Source organism: Furipterus horrens, unplaced genomic scaffold (assembly GCF_987537825.1).
Source record: "Furipterus horrens unplaced genomic scaffold, mFurHor1.1.pri manual_scaffold_11, whole genome shotgun sequence".
In the NCBI taxonomy this organism is placed as follows: domain Eukaryota; kingdom Metazoa; phylum Chordata; class Mammalia; order Chiroptera; family Furipteridae; genus Furipterus; species Furipterus horrens.
In genome coordinates, this window is record NW_028327181.1 from 44,945,456 (window position 1) to 44,968,402 (window position 22,947).

At 44.2% G+C, this 22,947-nt stretch overlaps 1 protein-coding gene across 10 annotated transcripts in view; it reads right to left on the reverse strand.

Annotated features, from left to right (window-relative positions):
- Positions 1–20,811, reverse strand: part of PRPSAP2 (phosphoribosyl pyrophosphate synthetase associated protein 2) — a 57,706-nt gene extending 36,895 nt beyond the window's left edge. For 2 of the 10 annotated variants that reach the window (XM_090290513.1, XM_090290507.1), the window contains exons 1-5: positions 20,688–20,754; positions 6,348–6,443; positions 5,952–6,102; positions 5,046–5,098; positions 2,762–2,828 (exon numbers count right to left, since the gene is read on the reverse strand). In XM_090290513.1, coding sequence (XP_090146639.1) covers positions 2,762–2,828; positions 5,046–5,098; positions 5,952–6,070 — 239 coding nt within the window. In that variant the 5' untranslated portion in view covers positions 6,071–6,102; positions 6,348–6,443; positions 20,688–20,754. Of the gene's footprint in view, positions 1–2,761; positions 2,829–5,045; positions 5,125–5,951; positions 6,103–6,347; positions 6,444–13,372; positions 13,921–14,498; positions 14,844–19,580; positions 19,738–20,687 lie in introns of those variants that run through there. The other 8 variants (XM_090290512.1, XM_090290511.1, XM_090290510.1 and 5 more) reach the window with 8 other exon arrangements.
- Between the last annotated feature and the right edge of the window lie 2,136 nt (positions 20,812–22,947).

Below are 22,947 nucleotides of genomic sequence, written 5' to 3' on the forward strand. Positions count from 1 at the left end.
TCATCCCACTTCACAGCTTTATAAACACTGTGGACTCTCAAATTTATAGCCCTGTCCAAGCTTCTCAACTCCAGTCTAACAAATTCAACTGTCACTTGACGATTCCACTTGAATGTCCATTAAGATGTCCCAAAACCTAACCTACTCCAAACTAAACCGCCCTTTGCCGCCCAAAGCCTGCGTCATCAAAAAAACTTTTGCTTTCTCAGTTGATGGCAACACTATCCCTCCAGTTTATTCAGGACAAAAACCACTGCACTGGGGCCTTGCCACTCTGGCCCCTCACCCAGGTGACCGTGACAACCTGCTACCGCAGCTCACCCTGTCCCCATGCCCCAAAGTCCCTCTGCAGGCCCCTCTCCACACAGGATCCATCTAGATATTAAAATGAAAGTCAGATCACACACCACCCTGCTCAAGGTCCAGAGCCAGCCCCCCACTTTGCCCATGGCCCTATAATGGCTCCCCGTGCCCCTTCATGGTCACCCCCGCTTCTCTGCTGGCCGCTCCTACTCCATGCCCCTCTCAGCCTGGCCACAGTCAGATCTGTCAGCGCCCACTCCCACTGAGGCCCCTCCCACCAGGCGCTCCTGGCTCTCCTCCCCAGCGGGCCACCTGGTTTACTCCCCACCCTCTTCCAGCTTTGCTCATATGTCAACCTTCAATAAAGCCTACCCTGTCTACCCTTTCTCCCCTCCTCCCCCACCATCGCTCCCAACTCCTTGTCATGATGTTCGGTTCTGTTCTGCCCACAGTGCTCATCGCCTTCCGACGGACAAGATATTCTCCTTATTGACCACGTACCTTACAAGTCGTAGATATACAGGGTGCAGCAAAAGTGGGGTTATAGTTGTGAGGACGTGAAACATAGAACTTATTTTCGTGTTATCTACTAATGACTGTATTATTTTCCATATGAACAACTGTAAGCTTACTTTTGCCCACTCTGTATACTCCGTGAGAACAAGGATCTTTATGTTTTAATTTTTAATGCAGCTCACACACCTGTAACAGTGACTAGCATATTCAATAAACATTTGTCAATCAATAAATGAGTAGAAACACAGATCATTTGGGTGAGCAGGTGTTCTGTTAATATCTACCACCAAGCCTGACACCTGAAGACTTAAAGTAAACTTTCAGAAAAGCGTGAAAGGGTAAGAATAGACAAACCAACTGTGAATGTCAAGTTACACTGAAGTTCCTAACGAGGCTTCCAGGAGCACTATTTTTCTATGAACTGGTACAAAGTTTTCTATCACCAAACTCAAATAAAGAACTTGTTTGAATTATAGGAAAAGTTAACAAACCGAATTTTCTTGATTTAAAAATGTTCTTATGCTTTTAGTGCCTACCACTAGTCTGTACTAAAATAAAGTACCAGATGTATCTGATAATACCAAATCTCAATGTTAACTATCTCACAGTATTTGTTTTTGAAGATTTTATTTATCTTTAGAGGGAGAAGGGAAGGAACCAAACCAGCAACCCAGGCATGTGCTCTGCCTGGGAACTGAACTGGTGGCCCTTTGCTGTGCAGGACAGTGCCCGGCGCTCGGAGCCCCACTGGCCAGAGCTCCCGCAGTGTGCTATGACGAGACCACGGCTGCCCGGGCTTTCTGTGCCTGGACTAGAGTGAGAACGGCTGAATTAACCTACCGCACAGTTCGGAACAATGCAAACTGAGACAGGTAGAGAAAATGAAGGAGATGATTTTGGCTAGAGAAATAAAAACTGACAAAAGGCAGAAACAGAATGGTCAGTGTTGAAATAAACAAAAATAAATAAAAGAAAGTAAACAGAAGGGCTTGAAAATGGGAAGGATTACAAGAGTCACTCTTCTGAGTCCTGAATTCTAGGTCCAGTTTGGCCTCCAGTGCCTACTTATGCCCTTGGGTAACATATGCCTCCTCTGTGCATTTATCCAAATGCACTCACACTCATTCCTGGGTGGGTAACAGTAGTGCAAACACTCAGGAGCCAGAAGCAACACGAGTTGTTCTGTGCTCTGCAAATCCCCCACTGCCACGCCGGAGGGTGAGTGGGTTCCGTTATCAGTAAGAGCCTCTGCGCCAACACAGGAGCCCCAGGCCCCCACTCTCAGTTTCTCTTTCTGTGGTTTGTTATCCAGAGTCAACCACGGTAGGAAAATATTAGATGAAAAATTCCAGAAATAGACAATTCCTAAGTTTTAAATTGTGCACCGTTGTGCGCAGCGTGATGAAATCTCCCACTGTACGTGCCAGCCCACCAGGCTGTGCCCATCCCTTGTCTAGCACACCTGTGCTGCATACGACATCTGCCCACTAGTCACTCAGTAAGGCATCCTGGTTATCAGACAAGACAGATTCCACACCACCTAACTTTTATTACAGTGTAACACTATAATTATTCTATTTTATTATCATTGTGAATCTCTGACTTTTCCTAATTTAGAAATCAAACTTTATCACAGATATGTATGCATGTACAGGAAAGACACAGGATGTACAGGATTCAGTACTATCTGCAGTTTTAGGCACCCACGGGGAGTCTTCTAATGCACCCCTGTGGGTAACTAGAGGACTGCCGTGCGTGGTTACTGTTATCCTCCAAGAACACGAACACACACAAGTCAGCAGTAAAGACAGAAAAATTAGCAGAGTAAGATACCAATTTTACAACTATCTTAATTCTTCCTGTCTAGCCAATTCTTATTCTAAACACTCACACCCAAATAGAAACCCAGAAAGCAACACACTTCTGCTGGATTAGTACTTACTTCGAAACAGTCTGAATGATGAAAACATCTTTTCCCCTCACAGATTCTTGAATTTGTACTCTTGTTTCTGAAAGGAAAAGGAAAAAGAGGTGAGGTGTGAAGTAGGTATATAATTTATGTTTTTAAAAATAATAAAAAATTTTCAACATTCTCCAATCTTACAAAATATGGAAACAGGAACTGTTACAAAACAGATTAGTTTTCAATGCTACAAAAACTACTAAACATGCTGCCATTAGTCACACTTTTTAAACATGGTTATATGGTATCTTTAAGACAGAATTACATTTCTGATTGGAAACCAGTAAATCTACCCTTCTCACTACTTGTATGTAAAAGCAGTTAAATGCTGTACCAGTATCTTTATACGAAATTATATACTCACTCAACCAGCAACATTAAGAAGTTATTAGGCACAAAATGTTATAATAATGTTCTTAAGAGTAATGATAAACAAGGTCCAATATACCTACTCTCAAAACCTCTGTGATTAGCTACAAGGAAACAATTAGACAACCCCAGAACAGAACAAGAGAGCCTCGTCAAAAGGTCAATGTCATGGGAACAACAAAAAGAAGGTGAAGTGCCGGTCTGCAAACCAAAGGGTCACTGGTTCGATTCCCAGTCAGGGCACATGCCTGGGTTGTGGGCCAGGTCACCAGTTGGGGGCACGCGAGACGCAACCACACATTGATATTTCTCTCCCTCTCTTTCTCCCTCCCTTCCCCTCTCTAAAAATAAATGGGTAAAATCTTAAAAACAAAACAGGCTCTTTAGGACAAGTAGGGAATTTTAAATATAGATGAGACATTAAATGATTACAGAATTATCAAGTATCTTTAAATGTGACATTGGTAGCATATTTATATAGGATAAAGTCCCTGTTCTTTGGAGATGCATGATCAAGTATTCAGGGGTTAAGTGTCATGATGTCTGCAACTTCTACACATACATATTCATACAGCAAAATGTCAACTGTTGAATCTAGGTGGTAGATAGACACATTGGTTTACTGTACTATTCTTTCAACTTTTTTATATGTTTGAATATTTTCATTTACAATGTTGGAGAAAATAGAACAGGTGTTTACAAAGGAGCGTGGTGCTTTAGAGTCAGAGAGACCTGGAATCGAAGGCTGCCCCTGCTGCTTCTGAGACCTCACTGTCCCTGAAATCAGCTCCTCACAATTTGGTAAGAGGAGGGAATCCACAATGCTAGTTCCTTCCTTCTTTACAACAGACACCAAGTATTTCCCTTCCCATCAGTCATGACCCTGGAGCATGGACCAATCTCTTCCTAAACCTTCCACCATTAGCCCTCTCCTTAATCCTCCCTTCCAGGGCAGACAAGGACATTATTCAATTTCCTTTAGCAGCAGAATCTTCTCCAAACTCTCCCTGCACATTTTCTTCAATTACACTTTTTTTTTCTACTGAAGCCACATGGGGGCAACTTGGGGGACAGAAAAGAGGAGTCAGTAATGGAGCAATAAATAGGGGAGAGCAAACTTGTGCCTACTCATCGGAGTCTATTTTAAGTCCCATAATATTTCAGTACTTGACAAAATCCTACAGCAGAAAAGGAGAGGGCACTAATATTTATTAAGTACCTACTATTTACCAAGAACTGTGTTAAACACACAAACTATCCCATTTAATCCTCAAAAAGCCCTAATTATGTGCAGTTTAGAATGATTATGTAACTTGCCAAGGATTAAGGTTTCTGATTCTCGAGCCCATGCAGGCTGCTCATCGCCCCTGCTAGCATATTGAAATTACCAAGGTTAAAGAATGCATGCTTTTTTACAACTTGAGATGTTTATGCAATGACATAAGTGAATTAGCAAGAAGCATGTCTTAGCAAGGCTTCATGAAGTCTGTCTCACCCATGGCAGCTTACACAGAGGTAAAGAATAACAACCGATTAGTCTTGTGGCCACACAGGATTTACTCATCCTGTCTACGGTGACATAAATTCGACCAACAACAGAGATAATGTTTCCATTCAGTTGACCAGTTGGTTCATTCATCTTTGCAGTTTTTAGTAAATGAGGTCTAAGAACTGATATTTTAGCCCCCACATGGGACTTGTTCCCGGGTTCTATAACTAGTTGGTATTAGTGGGGCCTAAAACACCCCTTTCGCCCACCTTGCTTCCTTGACTTCCTGCTAACGTAACTACCTGGACACCGAGTCTAACTGTTGCAATAAGGAGGACAAAGGACTGAGCCAGTATGTCACAATCTGCACAAAGATCAATGTTAGGCACGTCAAAGATAGCTCACCTCGGTTAGGTTCCTGGTAAACCTGCACTTTGCCCATTTCCACCCCCAGCCGCCTAGAGAAGAGAAACGGGGGGAAAAGCTGAAAAGGTAATAGAATAGACTCAACATCTTTACTATTTAAGGATGATTCATATATTAATAAAAATAAAAAGAGGTATTCTTGTTATAAAATTTAAAATTAATATTAAATAGCACTGTCACTCCATGACCTAACCCTCACCCCATGCCCCCCAGGTCTGCAGAGTCCTGCTCTGCCTGCCCCACAGCCGCTTCCTGTGCTCCCTGCACCCCACCCACGTTCCCGAGACACACCAACGGCTCCTGCTGCACACGCCACAGGCCTCTGCGCCACTGCTCCCTCTGCCTGGGCGACGAATCTGCCCCCCAGATCTTCTCTCAGAGCCCCATTCAAGTTTCTCAACTCACATTATCATCCCCTTAGTTTAAAAGGCACCTAAGCACACAAGCTAAAACAGAACCTACCCCATCATTCCTTTCACTTTTTTTTTTCCATAACATTGATCACTATTGAAATTATCTTGTTTATTTTGCTGACTTGCTTCTTGTCTGGACCCTACTAAATGTAAGAAGGAAGGATTCTGACTGGCTGTTCACTGTTAATCCCCGATATCTAAATCAAGATGTAAAATAACTAAAATTATGTTGAACTGTAACCTATGAACTATTGCACTTCACTGTTCTTTATGCTCACACGTTCCATACATATGCAGCTGGCACCCGTGCGGCACTCAGTAAGTGTCCGGGGGCTGAACGGCTGACAGAAGGTTGGCCATTAACATACACAGGTGATACGCAGATTAGTTCAAGTTTAACCATCAGTGCTAATCCAATTATCACATTAAAACATCACATAATACAGATTTTAATGGCATGATCATAACTCACTCAGCAATTTTCTTTGAAAGCTCCATACAAGATGAATTAGAATTTGCTGAAAACAACACCAGCCCTCCTTTGGTTATGTTCATCTTGGTTTCTAATTCAGCTGGCGTCACACAAAACATCAAAACCTTCTTGGTTTTCCAATTCTCAGAGCCTAGAAGGATATAAAATATATCAAGAACTGCCATATGATATTCAATACACCTGAACGGATTTTTTTAAATAGCAAATGACTTCAGCTGAAGGAAATTAGTCTTTATCATAATGGAGTCTTGTATATTAAATATATGTGGACCAATAAAAAGTCCTTTTAGACTTTAGGGTTCCAAATTTATGGAAATATGTTATCACATGATTTAATTAGTTTTCATGACCACTGGGAATAAATGATAAACTTACAAGAAAGGTGGAGCAGAAGAGCTCAGTGTTCTACTGTTTGCTGCTTAAAGTCAATTACGGACAACCTCCTTTTATTCTCTGACAACAAAATTCCTCCTGGATTAACACAGAAAAATGGCAGAGCCATTAGCAAGGACATGGACCGATTGATCCTTAAACAATAAATAAATGACCCATCTATGCCCAGCTCTCCCTGTCATATCTGTTCGCCATAAAACCAACCTCCCCCTGGCCTTGCAGCCACCGCTCAGATGTCTAACACTGAACTTGTTACCCACATTTTCCTCAACAGGAACACAAGGTTGACTATATAACTCTGCAGGAAGTGAGGTTCCAAATGCAAATGACAGGCAACAGTGCCCAGACATGAAGCCATGGGAGCTGAGGCCCGGACCCCACTGGCCACCCGCCTCGGGACGGAGCGGGTACAACAGCAACCACCTCAGAGGCCGTGGCCCGGGGCACTGCCCCGCATGCCCGCCACGCTTCGGCAGGCGTTTGCTGACTCACAGCGGCTCTGGGAGCCTGGTGGGGGTTATGAAGGGGATGAAGCTGCGCACATCTTTTTTATTATTCCTAAAGTTTAATTACACAAGTCATCTACAAACACATTCTCCTCGGAGAAAAACAGAAATATGGGGTTAAGGCTAGTCAGCAGCCCTGACCCCAGGTTCCTCCCCACCCACCTCCCCGGTTCTTATCAGTTTGGTATAGGCACCATCAGGCCTTTTTTACACATTCACACACATGACCCTCGCAAAACACAGGTATAAAAAATACATTTCTAACATAAAGAGGTACTGTACAGATCTGCCTATAATTTGCTTCTGCATTAAACAAGACTTTGACAACCCAGGTCAGAAACTAGAGACCCGTCGCATCCTCTGTAACCGCTGCCGGTGCTCTGTGGTGCAGACGCGCCAGGCGCCGTGGGTTACCGTCCTGAACAGGCCCCCTCGTGTCCACGCGCACGTCTCTGCACAACTGCAAGAAGGGAACCAACGGGTCACATGGGCGGTGCAAACTGTGGTCCCTCCCCGAAGGCTGGAGAAGTACATTCCCACAAAGAGCGCACCTCTTAAGGGACATTCCGCCATGGGAAACACGGGGCATTACAATGGATTTACCTAAAGCCTATGAACTACAAACAAAAACGTATGCACAACTGACCAAAGCCCTGAAGAGACCAAGGAGGACAACACCTTTGGGCTCTCAGGTCCTCGCTTCCAAGACGACCATGAAAAGGAGCAAAGGTCATGCCAAAAAGGGCCGTGGCCATGTGCAGCCAAGGACAAGGTCATTAAGAAGCTGTCATTCGCACACAGCAGAGGCCGCAGCCATGAAGGACATTTCTGAAATGAGTGTCTTGGACGCCCCGGTGCTTCCCAAGCCGTGTGTGAAACTACGCGACCGCGGGAGCCGTGCCATTAGCGGTACGGTGGTCAGGAACATGCTAGTGGAGCGCGCAAGGGCCGAATTCCCCACCCTGACGCAGGCCTGCAAAGCCCAGGTAAGGAGCTAAGTCGAGAGAGAGAGAGAGAGAGAGAGAGAGAGAGAGAAAGGAAGGAAGAAAGAAAGAAAGGAAGAAAGAAGGAAAGAAAGGAAGGAAGGAAGGAAGGAAAGAAAATAGCTTTAAAGCAGGACCAGCACAGCACGACCCGCAGGCCAAATCAAGTCCCTCCGAAGATTACTTCTGAAAATAAAACTGTCACAGAGCACAGCCACACTCGTTGCTTACACTGTCTACAGGGACAACAGTAGAGTTGAGTGCTGACTCAACTGTTTGTTACCTGGCCCTCTAGGGAAAGTGTGCCTGCCCTGGCCTTACAGCACAGTGTGGGGGGCAGAGTGGCTGTTATAAAGAAACACGATTATCAATACTAAGGAGCTGAACGAGACCTTAGGTGTGTTCTAATACCGTCTCTCAATCGATACGTGTCTGCATTCAGAAACAGAGGGTACAGGTCTGGAAAAGGAAACAAGAACAGAACTCGTCCTCCTGTGCTTACAAATACAGGCTTTGGAGTCAAACGCCTGTGTGCACCTCGGCCACCGCTGCCCCCAGCTCCCTGTGCCTCATGGGGGTGGGGGGGTGGGGGGGGGGTGTCACTTCCCTTCTCTGAGCTTCACCCACACACCCGCAGACACTGACCTGACCCAGTGCCCCACACATACGATATGCTTGGTAAATGGGAGCTACATATGAATCAACTTACAATATTCTGGTTATCTACCAAACAGTACAGTAATGCGCACGAGGTGGCCATCTGTTTCCATTCCCCCAACCTTCAAATACAAAGCCTCTTAAGTATAACAGCATTTTAAAGAGGAATTGGACCCCTTGCTCCTCAGAGGGCACTTCCACAGCCAAGACAGCCCTCCAGATTCTTTATCGCCACGTTGTGTGTCTGGGACCTGCCCCTTCTGCGTCCTCCCGACTCCAACCAGTCTCGATGCGGCTTTTTCTTTATCACCTTTGTTACAGGAATTTCATTAAGCTAATCTAGTGGTTCTCAGTGATGGCTGTTCTGTAATTCAGTTGTAATTTTGATGTGGTCACAAGAGGAGGCAAGCAGAGTTCACCTCCTCTGCCACCTCAGCCAGAAGTATGGGAGTGTCCTCTTTACTGTCCATTTCACACTAAGACCTACTCTAATGGCCTTTTGTGGCCCCATCCTAGTGATTGTCATGTTTTTGAGGATAATTTTAAAAACTCACCTTTTCTGAGGCTTGGTAAAGAGCAGACCTTGAATTTCCAGCAGGAGAAAGAACTAAAACTAGCTACAGCCCTTACGTTTGAACAACTTATGAAATGAATAGTCACAGAAAATCACTACTGATAATGATTTCCTCTTAAAAGGAGTCCCAGCTCCACACTGGGCTCCTCATCCCAAGGCATCGGTGCCAGGAAGAGGAGCTGTCTTAACATCTGGCTGTGAAAACCAGCCAGGATTGCATCCAAGAAGAACAAAGGGCTGCTAGAGACCAAGGCACTTCTCTTAAAGGGAATGCACACAGACTCACTCACTTACAAACCTACTCTAAAGCTTCAGTGCAAGGGCAGCAGCTTGAAAAGCTCCAGAACATATATGGGAAGGAACTACATTAACTATATCAGGGTGGGGGCTAGAGGGGCAGGGGGTCAAGGCAGCAGGAAAGGAATGCTGGTCCCTTGTTGCTTTGTTGACTTCTCCCCCAACTGAGCCGGCAGGGGCAGGCTGGCACCGAATCAGTGTTCTCCATTAGTCAGACTAACACCATTCCCCACCCCTGGTGATTCCGAGACCCTGTCCCACCCAAATCACTAGCCCAGCCCTAGTCTCTTCCAGCAGCTCCTCCACACAAGCGGCCTGCCTCAGCTCCCGCTGTGGACCTTCCCAAAAATCTCTGAAAGATCCACAAACCTCAAGGAAGCAGCAGCAAACCTTGGTGTGCCTTGCAGTACTTGCTTAAGCAGCCTCAAAAGAGCAACAGGTCTTTAACTTTCTCCGTAACTCCCATCATGTGGCCCCAAGCCTAGCACAAATGATGGCCAGTCTTCCCCTGGAATGTAGCCTCAACTACATATGCACTGAAAGAGTCTTCAAAAAAAATATTCACTGAAGCTGAACGCAGCCTCTCACAACAACGCCAGCTGGTGCACTGACACAGAGGGGTTTCTAGAACACTCACCTGGTGGGGAAGCCTGCACTACAAGGGGTCCACCCTCCAGTAGAGAATTCCAGGTCTTTTTGTGACCACCCCTCCCATATGTACATAATTACTGGCCTATGCTTTAAACCATGATGCTTTGTTACAGATCCAACCTGTCCATTTCCCTGATGGGTTGAATAAGTATTTCCTGTCTTAAATGGAAAAACAAAATAAATACTTCTAACAAACACAAGCCCTGGATCAGATGGTTTCACGGGTGAATTTTACCAACATTCAAAGAAGTAATACCTATCCTTCTCAAACTATTCAAAAAATTTAAGAGGATGGAAGGCTCCCAAACTCATTTTACGTGACAAGAATGAACCTGAAACCAAAACCAGACAAAGACACTAAAAAATAAGAAAATAAATTATAGGCCACTATCTCTGATGAACACAGATGCAAAAATCCTAAATGAAATATTAGCAAACTGCCCTGGCTGGTGTGGCTCAGTGGATTGACTGCTGGCCTGCGAACCTAGGGGTCACCAGTTCCGACTTCCAATCAAGGCGCATGCCTGGGCTGTGAGCGAGGTGCCCAGTTGAGGGGTACGCGAGAGGCAGCCTATAGATGTTTCTTCTGCACATCAATGTTTCTCTCCCTCTTTCTCCCACCCTTCCTCTCTCTCTGAAAATAAATAAAATCTTTAAAAAAAAATATTAGCAAACCAAATTCAGCAATACATTAAAAAGATCACGCACCACGATCAAGTGGGATTTTTTTCTCAGAATGCAAGATTGGTTCAATATCCACAAATCAGTTAACATGATACACCACATAAATAAAATGATGGATAAAAATCATATGAATGTATCAATAGATGTGGAAAAAGCACTTGACAAAATCCAACACCCATTTCTGATCAAAACTCTCAGCAGAGTTGGAATAGAGAGAACATATCTCAATCTAATAAAAGCAATACAGGCAAACCCACAGCTAATACCATACTCAACAGTGAAAAGCTGAAAGTTTTTTCTTTAAGATCAGGAATAAGACATTTTTATTCAACATAGTATTGAAAGACCTAGCCACAGCAAACAGACAAAAAGAAATAAAAGGCTTCTAACTGGAAAGAAGTAAAACTCTCATTATTTGCAGATGACATAACACTGTAGAGAATCCTAAATATTCTACCAAAACACTTTTAGGAACTAATACATAAATTCAGTAAAGTAGCAGAATGCAAAATTAATATTTAGAAATCAGTTGCATTTTTATACATGAATAATAAATTAACAGAAAAAGAAATTAAGAAAACAATCCCATTTGCAATTGCATGAAAAAGAATAAAATACCTGGAAATAAATTTAACCAAGCAGGTAAGAGACTTGTACTTGGAAACCTGTAGGACACTGAGGAAACGAAAGCAGGTACAAATAAATGAAAAGAATATACCATGCTCAGAACAAAGAGCTCGGAAATAAAACCACACCTATACGGTCAACTGAAACATGACAACGGGGGCAAGAACATACAATGGGGTAAAGACAGTCTCTTCAATAAATGGTTTTGGGAAAACTGAACAGAAACATGCAAAAAAAAAAAAAAAAAGAAACTAGATCACTTTCCTACACCATATACAAAAACAAATTTAAACCCTCTGATATCACTCTCAGCATCATTTTTTTGGATATGTCTCCCAGCAAGGGAAACAAAAGAAAAATAAATGGGACTATTAAACAGTTTTTTAACTAAAAACCATCAACACCACAAAGACGACTTACTTGAATGGAAGAAGATATTTATATCTGATAAGGGGTTAATATACAAATACATACGGAACTTACACAACTTACTACCAAAAATAAAAAATTCTGATTTAAAAAACAGGACGGCCTGAGTAGATATTTCTCCAAACAGAACATACAGATGGCCAATGTGAAAAGATGTTCAATGTCTCTAATCGTCAGAGAAATACAAATTAAAACCACAATGAGATACCACCTCACACCTGTCAGAACAGCCATCATCAATAAATCAATAAACAAGTGCTGGCGAGGATGTGGGGAAAGGACATTTGTGCACTGTTGGTGGGATTGTAAACTGGTGTAGAAACTTGGGAAAACAGTATGGAGGCTCCTCGAAAATTTAAAGTCAGAGAGAAAGACAAACACCATACAATTTCACTTATATGTGGAATCTAAAAAAACAAAATAAACAAACTCATAGAGAGCAAGAACAAACCGATGGACGCCAGATGGAAAGGGGTTCAGGAGGGATGGGTAGAAAAGGTGAGAGGGATTAAGATGTACAAATTGCCAGTTATTCAGTCACAGAGACGTCAAGTGCAACCAGGGAATACAATGATATTAGAATACTGCATATGGTGCCAGATGGGTACTAGACTTATGGGGAAGATCACTGTGTAAGATGTATAAACGTCTAATCACTACAGCGTACACCTTAAACTAATATAAGATTGTATGTCAACTGTAATTAAAAATAAGTTTTAAAAAAAGAATCATACACACACACAAAAGAGAACACTCCCATTTTTCTCCTCATAAACTGCTTTTATATTTTTCTAAATTTATTTTACTTTTAAAAAAATGATTTACTGATTTTTTTAGAGAGAGAGAGAGAGAAACATCAATTTGCTCTTCTACCTATTTATGCATGCGTGGGTTGATTTTCATATGCACTCTGACTAGGAATCAAACCCGCAACCTTGGCATACTGTGACGACACTCTAACCAATTGATCCACCTGGTCAGGGCCTAAATTTACCTTAGAATGTGAAATTTATAACACATATGAAAATATAGAAAATTTCAGCACCTTTAAAAGTTAATTATACTCCTTTTTGAATGAGAACTGACAATTTGTTAAGTGTCATGAATAAAAACCACACTGGAAACAGCTTACTTTTGGACATGCTAACAAGTTCAAAACCCGTCATCCATATTTCAGATGAGGAAGGTTGTCATTAAAGTGTGTTGCTGATGGGGGAACCCAAGAGTTAAAATTTTTTAGCTGTAAGTTATAGTTAACAGGCTTAGTGATTAACGCAAGTAGAAAGCTGTCATTCCAGGAACTGCAATGTATGACTGGACCCACCCTGACTCCAGGAGGCCTGCAAGCGGTCACGGTGGTGCCTGCGCCACTGTGCTCTAGGGAAAGAACTTCGGTGACCAGGACACAGCCGCTGAACGATCACCTGTCAGCGGGCTAAGGATGCGAGGAAAAGCTCCAGGCTGCAGCTTTTACCTGAATAACCCTTTTCCCTGAATTCCAAATCCCTTACCTACCCTTTCCTTCTTATAGAAGGGTCAGAAGAGCGCCCGCCACCTGAATAAAGCCCCCATAAAGATTCAGTCTTTGCCTCCACTTACTGGTTCTGGTAGTGAAGGGCGGCTCGCAGGCACGCCGACTTTTCAGGTTCCGTGTTCTGGCAACTCCTTCCAGGGCAGCTTCAGGACACTCCGGTAAGACAGGGTATTTGGTGGGGAGTCCCACTGGCTGTAGGATTGGGGGGCCCCAGGGCACGGACTTGGAGACTCTCTAGTAACTGCCAAGTGATTTCACTTGGGGACTCTCTGTCTCTGACTCTTGGCACTCCCCAACACCTTCATTTTCAAACTGAATCACTGTGCTTTTTGGTTCAGGATTACAGTCCCAAATTACAATTTAGAACGGTCGTCAGGAATTAAGGTGCCTTCTGGTTTGTGTGATATTAGATTCTGTCTGGTAGAACTGGGTGGGGGAAGGGAGCCTCCACTTCGGGAAAACAGCCTTTGGGGCAAATTCTGGCTGATTGGTTAACCTATGTCTATAAGCCTATGACTAAAAAGAAAATGATTTCTTATTGTAATACCTATTGGCTTCTGTATAATCTGGACTCACAAGAGTGCTGGCTGCTGAACAGGTCTTTAAATTACTATACTACACTTCAATTAGAGATGTTTTGTTAAAGATCAGGGAATACTTTAAGTACAGGCCTCTATGACTTTACATAATAAAGATGCAGGATTAAAAGGAAACAGATCAATGGTCCAGAGAGAAGGGAATGTGCTGTGGCAGACAGCAGACCTCAGAAGAGAGGGGCCAAGGGAGATCAGGATGTCTGGCTGCTGCCAGCATGGTGAGGGCTCCCCTGGCACCCCCAGCCCTGGGGAATCCTCCTCCTCACTTGGCTGAGGGAGCCAGAGGTGGTGAGCCTGAACTGGCCTCTCTGTCCCGAACCCATCAGGGAACCAAATTCAGTGGAGGACACGAAGCTACCGGGGCAGAGCAACACACTTTGCAAAGAATTCCAGTGGGAGTAAGGCCAGAGGGCCAGCCTGCAGGATATTATTGGGCACATACTCCATTTTTATACACTGGATCTGTTAAAATGGAAAAATTCAAATCCTTCTTATAGGGATGATCCTACTAAAATGAATGACTGAGTTATGTCGATTGCCACCCACCATCCCAACTGGACAGAGACATACAAACCTTACTGAATGTTTTACTTACGGGAAATGAGTGGAGGCTGGTACTGGATGAGGCAAATGAGGCGGCTCGGAGACTGAATCAAGAAAACCCAGATGGGGCTCCCAACACTACTAAGGCAATACCTGTAACGGAGCTGAACTGGGACCCTAATGAGAATGGCCTTCCTCTTTTAAAGTATTGTAAGAGATGCATCCTTGAGGCAATGATGAAAGGAGTCCCTAAGCAGAGAAGTCTGAACATGGTACAGGAGGTACAACAAAAGCCTACAGAGGACCCCTGAGTTTCTTGAAAGAATCTATCAGGCCTATAGAAAATATACTGATTTGGATCCACAAGCCCCTTAAAATATTAGAATGGTGAATGTGACCTTTCTCTCTCAAAGTGCACTTGACATTAGAAAGGAACAGCAGAAGTTAGAGGGAAGAATAGTCATGAATCCTTCCCAATTAGTAGACACTGCCTTCAAAGTTTATAACAGAAAATAGAAAAAGGCCCAAGCAGCCACTATTTTCTTGAAACAGGCTTCAGGGCAATTCTATCAGTGGGTAAGAAGTGCCTGATCCTCATCTAAAATACTTGCCACTGATCAATGTGTGTATTGCAAAGGAAAGAGGCACTGGAAAAATGAGGGCCCCAAGTGAGGGGAAGGGAAGTCAGAGTCTGAGAACTTGAGAGTTATGCTGGGAAAAGGCAACAGCTCCCATGATGAATGACGGGGCCCAGACATTCTATCATGACAACAACCTATTCAAGTCACCTCCCAGGAACCTCGGATAAAACTAACAGTGGGGGAACAAATTGTTTTGATTGACACCAGATTAACATTACGTAGTCAATAGACCTCTGACAGAGTCCTGGTGGCAGGCTTTAACTGTAACTGGAATTTCTGGAAGCCCTGAAAGACAATTTTTCTTGAAACCATTAGAATGTACGATAGGGGATACAGTTTTAAGTAATAAATTTTTATATATTCCTGAATGTCCAATTCCTCTTCTGGGAAGGAACTTGCTGTCCAAATTTCGTGCTCAAATCACTTTCTCTCCTGAAGAACAACAGCTCCACCTACAGGTCCCTTCACAGCATGCCTGGCAGTTCCTTATGAAACCGTGAGAAGAAGAAATTGAGAATCAGCCTATCACCATTTATGCATCACACCAAGTGTTGAGCCTGCTAGAGCAAAAAGTAAATTTGTGGCTCCCTAGTGGAAGAATGGGCAAGTACCGAGCAATTCTTCTTGACAATCCCAACATCTCCCTCAAAACTGTAAGTTAAATCCTGCCTTTCTCCCAAAGCTTGACTCGGCTATGCTAATGCGTGACTGTGCTGAAATAATTGATGAAGCTTATTCTAGCAGAATTGATTTACAGGACCATCCTCTAGAGGAGGCAGACGAGACTCTGTGCAGATGGAAGCAGTTATATGGGCATATGAAACAGAAAGACAGGCTGTGAAGCTGTAACTCTTGAAGGAATAGTAGAGGCCAAGGCCTCAACCACTAGGAACCTCTGGTCAGAAAGCTGAACTGATTGCAATGACAAGTGCACTAGAATTATTGCACAAAAAAGAGTGAATGTATATACGACCAGAAGTATGCTTTCCCAATTTTGCATGCACGTGGTCAACCTGGAAGGAAAGAGGACTATTAACCTCCAATAAAAAAGAAATTAAGTATGTGGTAGAAACTTAAAAAATATTAGAAGCTGTCCAGGTACCTTTATAAGTGGCAGCTATGCACTGCCCCGGACATCAGAAAGAAGACACTGAAGTGGCTAAAAAAACATTCTGGCTTATCCAGCAGCAAAAGCAGCTGTTAAAGGAATATTTATAATGCCTTTGGTACCTGTTTTAACTTGTCATAATTTGACCCTGAATATTCAACTTGCAGACTTAGAGAAAGCTAGGAGCTGGGGTTTTGATGAAGAAGTTCCTGAAGGTAGATGGAGAAAGAATAAGAAAGGAGTTATACTGCTTCCCGAACACTTAGTAGAGCCAGTCATGAAGCATTTGCTTGAGGCCACTCACTATGGAAGGGATTCATTAACCACCTGTATTAAACTGTGACTCATAGGCCTGGAGATTCTAAAGCCTTACAAAAAGTAATAGCTAGATGTGTTGTGTGCCAGAAGAACAATCCTTAGGCAGATCCCAATCAAAAGAAGGAGGGGAAACAACACCAAGGACAGTGTCCACTTGAGGACTGGCATAAAGACTTCACCCAGATGCCAAGGGTCCAAGGATGGAAATATTTGCTAGTCTTTGTTGACACCTCTTCAGGATGAGTAGAGGCCTATCGTACTAGAACTGAGAAATTTGAGGAGGTAGTGAAAGCCCTACTGAAGGAAATAATTCCACACTTTGGCCTCCCTGGCAGCATCCAGACTGATAATGAACCTGCTTTTGTTTCAGAAATTACACCAAAGGTTAGTAAATTTTTAGGGATCAAGGGGAGGCTCCACATGGCATGGAGACCCCAGGCTTCTGGGAAGGCAGAGAAATGAATCACACCAAGAAGGAAAATATACCAACCTGTGTCAAGAAACTCATCTCCACTGGGATCCAGTTTTCCTATGGCCCTGCTCAGGATAAGGGTGGTTCCCCAAAATGGGATTCAACTGAGTCCTTGTGAAACTGTGTACGGGCGACCTTTCATGCTATGGTTGAGGTGGGAGATATGTATGTAGATCAAGAAGTGAGGGTGAAGAACTATTTACGTTAGATCTTAGCTGTAGTTAAAGACCTTAGATGCATTAGAGGCCTCTCCCCCACAGCGTCACTACACTCCTTTGAGCCTGGAGATAAGCTGCTACTCAAGGCTTGGCAAACAGGGCCCCCACAGAGCGGACGAGAAGAAAAGTGGACTGGACCTTGGAACGTGCCCCTCACCACCCCAGCCTCAGTGAACCTGGCAGGAATAAAACCTGGATCCATCACACCAGAATAAAGCAAGCACCAGAACGAAGAACCACCAAACCATAAGACCTGAAAGTCATCTTTTGAAAACAATGACATTCACGACTTTTTGTTTAACCCCATGTTATGGAGAACTTATTCCTTTCAAACAAGATGAAAATATTTGGGTATATTTAGCAAAAAATGTTCTGAATATCTCTGACTTCTGTGTTACAAGAGGAACCTATGCTGAACAAACTTTAACTTCATGTCTTGTAGATGTTTGTACTACTGTGGAAAGCCTTCAAAATTATACTTTGTTTCAGCCTATCAATAAGACCATAACCTACTCCGATCTTTATAATTGGGACCCATGGTAACTCTAAAAGACAGGGAAATGTATTCCTTAAAAGTCACTAATGCGGCCCCAGCTGAAGAGTAACTTTCATCAACCGTACTAAACACTGCTTTACGCTTTCAGCAGATGCGGAGATGAGCCACTAATGTACCTCATGCCTTTGGTCACGTTAAATTGCCTGCAGGATGGTTTCTAGAATGTGGACAGACAGTTCACTCCTATGTCCCAGCAAACAGTTCTGGGGGACCACGCTCTCCAGGAAGACTGACGGTGTTTATGCCTCAGAAGCCCCACCCCACCCGGGCTCAACAGGGACTCTCCCTTGCGCCCGATTGTAGCAGTGATTTGCACTTTTTTAGCCCCGCTAATTATGTACCTTTGACTATATTTGTAATGCCAGTCATGGTAACCTCTGAATATAGAAATAAGTAGGTTAGCCTGTACTACAGTGCCACCTCTCAAGTCATTAGGGCCGTGCGTCAAGAACCAGAACAAGAGAAGTGGTATTAGAAAATTGTACAGCGATAGGCTACCTCCGTTTAAGACAAAATCACAAACGTGAAGAACCTAAAGGACTCTGCTGCTTCAACCTGACGTTTCACAGCACACAGAGCATCAAGTAAGGCAATTAAGGGATGCAGTGTCCCAGACCAAACAAAGAGGGGTTCTTCGGCGCTGACTTATCCTAGCTAACCTCCTAGCTGACTAGTGTTACTGGTCCTAGAGAGGCATTTGTTGTTTTCATTCTTTTTATCTTTTTCAGTATCATAGCTTTTGTTGCAATGTGTCCCCTTACATGGATGTGCAATTAAGTGTAATCCTAAACCCCCTAAGAGATGTTCTAATCTTAAAATACATGCTCTACAACAGAATTATTACTGCCATATGAAACTAATCTCATAGACAAACAGTGGGGATTGATGGGGGAACCCAAGAGTAAAAAAATTTTTAGTTTTAGCCCTGGCTGGTGTGGCTCAGTGGATTGAGCACCAGCTTGCAAACCAAAAAGTTGCCAGTTCAATTCCCAGTCAGGGCACATGCCTGGGTTGCAAGCCAGTGGCAACCGTTCTTAAGGTACATAACCCACCATCTTCTCAGATTGCCAGTTCTCTGAATAAAGCACCATAAAGATTCAATCCTTGTCTCTACTAATTGGTTCTGACAGTGAAAGGTGGCACGAACACTGACTTTTCTGGCTCACTGCTTTCCCTCTAAAGCGTCCATTGTATAAGTACCTTCTATCTAAAGATGGCTAGAGTAAGAATGTGGAGACTTGAGTTTGCCTTCCACGGTTACTAGTTACTAGGCCTTGGGCAGGTCACTGCTTTACAGGCTTCAGCCTTTCCTTCCCCAACAAGAAATAGACACTTCGTAAAAACAGCTTCCCCCACCAGAGTTTGAGGTCCAAAACAGCAAAGATTTTTTTAAAAAACTATTTTATTCTTGCTGTCTATCCAGTGCCTAGAACAGCACCTAACACACGGCAGAGGCCCAACAAATGTTAAATAACAAATGTCTATTGAATAAAGCCTGACTTCAGAGTTGCAACAATTAACAAATGGAACTGAATGCATCTTGCAAATTAAAAGGCATCGTAGAGCATAAAAAATTACTTTTATTAGTACTGTACCTCAAATAAAATTTGCCTTTTTTTATATCAATATTAAAAATTAAACCTGTTAAAACCTAAACTGAATTCTTCCATGCCTCTGTGATCCCAGGCACTTTGCTCTTCTCTCCATGAGGATGTTTTCTGAGTGCTCTGAATTCTTACACCTCAATAAAGCAAGTCTTGTACTAGAAGCAGACTCAACGTCAAACACGGGGAAGCGAAGCTTGGAGGTAAAGAAACTTACTCAAGGCTGGATGGTCTCTGAGCAGCAGACGTTATCCCAGAGCCAGTCTGACTTAGAGTACAGACCGTGGTACATACAATAGCAGGTTGCACAGCCTGTCTCCCAGCACAAGAACGACTTGACGTCCCACCAAATTCTGCATTTCAGGTAGTGGAATCTGACAAATATCCAGATTTTGAAAAATGTGTATTGTAAATATGCTTTGCTTGAAAAACAATTTCTATCAAGAGCCTAAAAAAGAACACATAACTTTGGTTCAGTACTTCCCATTTGAGAATTTTTTTGAGAGGGAACACTGGACATAAAGAAATGTTCCATTATAAGGCAATTAAGTAAAACTAAATATACAATCATTATTTTAAAAAATATCCAGGGCTATGCAAAAGAGAATAAGAGCAGAATTGTGTCTCCTCTAATCAAAACTGTGTAATAATGGTATAATCCAGGGCAGGACAGGAATACAGACAAGAAGAATATAATTTAGGGGGTTCATAATGTGGGCAAATTATTTTTATTTGTGCATTTAAATTTTTAAACATTAGAAATCACACTCCCTCGCGCCCCAAATGCCCATTTCACATTTCCTTATTCCTTCCAAAAGCTAAACACCCAAACTGCGCCAACATTAAAACAATCTTTATCATCAATGTTAATGTATCGGGGAAAAACATTTTAAAGTAGAATATCTAAAAACTGCATCAAGGTCCTCTCTCAGCTGCTGCTCCGTCAATTCTCAACAGAATAAAAATAGCGTTTGGGAAGGTAAATAAAGCTCCGCGATTCGCACGGCCGGTCAAACTAAACCCAGGGGCTCTGTCGGACGGGGGTCGGTGCCGGCTGGGTCTGAGCTTGTTTTCCGAGCTGCCTACACGCAGGCCCCGTTATTAGGGCTCAACTCCTAACGACGCCCGGGAGAGAAGTCCCACCGGCCGCGCGCCACACCCGAGCCCTGCGGCCCAGGGCCCAGGGCCCAGAGACCGGGGGGAAGAGGGCGGCTGCGTGCGCGAGGCCGGGTTCTCCCAGTCGCGCCCACCCAAGCTTCCGTGCCTTGGACCTGCGCCCCGCAATGCCCGCGCCGCCACTCGCCGCTGCCCCCGCCCTGCCTACCTGGCCCCGACCCCAGGCCCGGCCTAGCCGCAGCCTCGGCTGCCTGCCGAAGGAAGAAAGCACCGAGCCTCCAAGCAGCGTCTCTATGAGCAAAATGGCGACTACGGGCGCAAGGATGGCGTCCGCCGACGGCGAGGCCGGTGGGCGGGGCCGGAGGCGGGGCCGGGGGCTGAGTCGGTAGACGCCCGGGGCTGAGGGCCGGGGGCGTGGCGCGCGGAGCAAGCAGCCTCTGCGAAGCTCTTGGCTGCAGAGGTGGCGGGCGCGCGGGGCTGAGCCTGTCCTCAGGGAACGCTGGCCCTGCCCCGGGCCGCTGTGCAAGCGAGAGGCTGGTGTCGGGGAACGCGAGTGTTGGTTTACTGAGTGTGCCGTTTGGGGTCACGGAAGGCTGGGTTCAGGTCTTCGCTGGCCTGCAACCTCGGGCAAAGTCGCTCCTCACACGCGGCCTCAGTTGCCTCAGCTGAAAAATGGAGGTGATAGGACCACCCGTCTCCGGGGGTCGTGAGGATTCACCGAAGCGACACCCGCAAAGGCAGTTCCTGGCAAACAGTAAACGCTTTGTTGTCATTATCGTTTGCTTTGTTTCCCTTCTTTTACAATATTATGAAGGAATTGTGTTTTGGTACCCATTGACTGAATTCTCTGTAATTTCAGTGCTTTTCCTTTATTATGTTTATAACTGACTAATAGCAAACACATTCCGTAGCACCATGTGTCAGGCCAGGTCCACCTATTAACTGTAACAACAGTATGAGGTACGTATTTTTAGTATCTCCATTTTAATAGTTGTGGGAATTGAGACACTGACATTAAATAACTTGCCCAGTGACAAAGTGGACAAGAATTTCAATCCAGGATGCCTGCGCCAACTTCTGCACTAAGCTAACCCCGATACCGCATGACATTTCCAATTCCGTTTTGGGTTTTTCACAAGAATGAGGCATAAAATAATTCATCTGTGGTTGCGCAGCTAGCTAGAAGGAGCCAGTCCCCATACTCCAACCTCTTATTTTACAGTGGGGAAATACAAGCATCTCCATTTATGAATTATAAATTAGGTGATACATCATGAAATAGTCATTTGAGACCTTTCTTTTGCTAGACAACTTTACAGGGACATACCTCCGCAAAGAGCAAGGCCCACGAGCCCATGGATAAATTCGCTTCACAAAACTGAACCTCTTCCAGCATATACACTTGTTGGGTTTACTTCACTTCCGCTTCCTCTGTGCTCTGATCCAACCCGAGACCCACACAGGACCCACCGGCCCCCTCTCCAGCTTCTATGGGCGTTGGCTCGGTCCTTCCTGCCACGTGTTGGCATATGACTGACTGACCAGCCAGGGGAGCTCACGACTCTCGGCTCACTGATTCGCTGAAGCATGAGATACACAATCACCTGCTGAAGGTTGGCTCTCCTGTGTCTGCTGCCAGAATACCTGAAGGGGGACTATCCAGAGATGCTGAGAGAGGCAGAGAAGGTGCGGCAGAGAGTTACCTACAAAAAGGTGCCTATAAGACTATCAGCTGATTCTCAAAAGAAGCTTTGCAGGCAAGAAGGGACTGGCAAGAAGTATTCAAAGTGATGAAAAGTAAGGACCTACAACCAAGATTACTCTATCCAGCAAAGCCATCATTTAGAATGGAAGGGCAGATAAAGTGCTTCCCAGACAAGGTAAAGCTAAAGGAGCTCATCACTACCAAGCACTTATTACAGGAAATGTTAAAGGGACTTATTTAAGAAAAAGAAAAAGATCAAAGCTATGAACATTAAAAAGACAACAAATTCACAACTAGCAACATCTGAATCAAAAAACAAAAAACTAAGCGAACAACCAGAATAGAAACAGAATCATAGATATGGAGATCATGGAGGGTTATTAGCTGGTTTGGCTCAGTGGATTGAGCGTCGGCCTGCGAGCTAAGTGTCGCTGGTTCGATCTTCCAGTCAGGGCACATCAGAGAAGGAAAACTCTGACTCCAAAAAACCTCCGCTGCCTTGCGGCATACCTCTTCAGGGGAAAGGCTAAGGGAGTAAACCCCGACAGAAAATCCGGAGCCGGAGTCCCTAAGGCGGTTTGACGTTGTAGTCAACACCGGCAACTCCTGCGGCGCACCTGAAGCCAAGCTGTATTGACTCCGTCTTTCCCTTGGATCCCTCAGCTGCGAAGAGAGGGGGGGTCTGCTGCATGGGCAACAGCAGACCCTCCATATCACCCTGCCCAGGCTCTGTAGCTTCAGCTTCACTGGAGAGGACACTCCA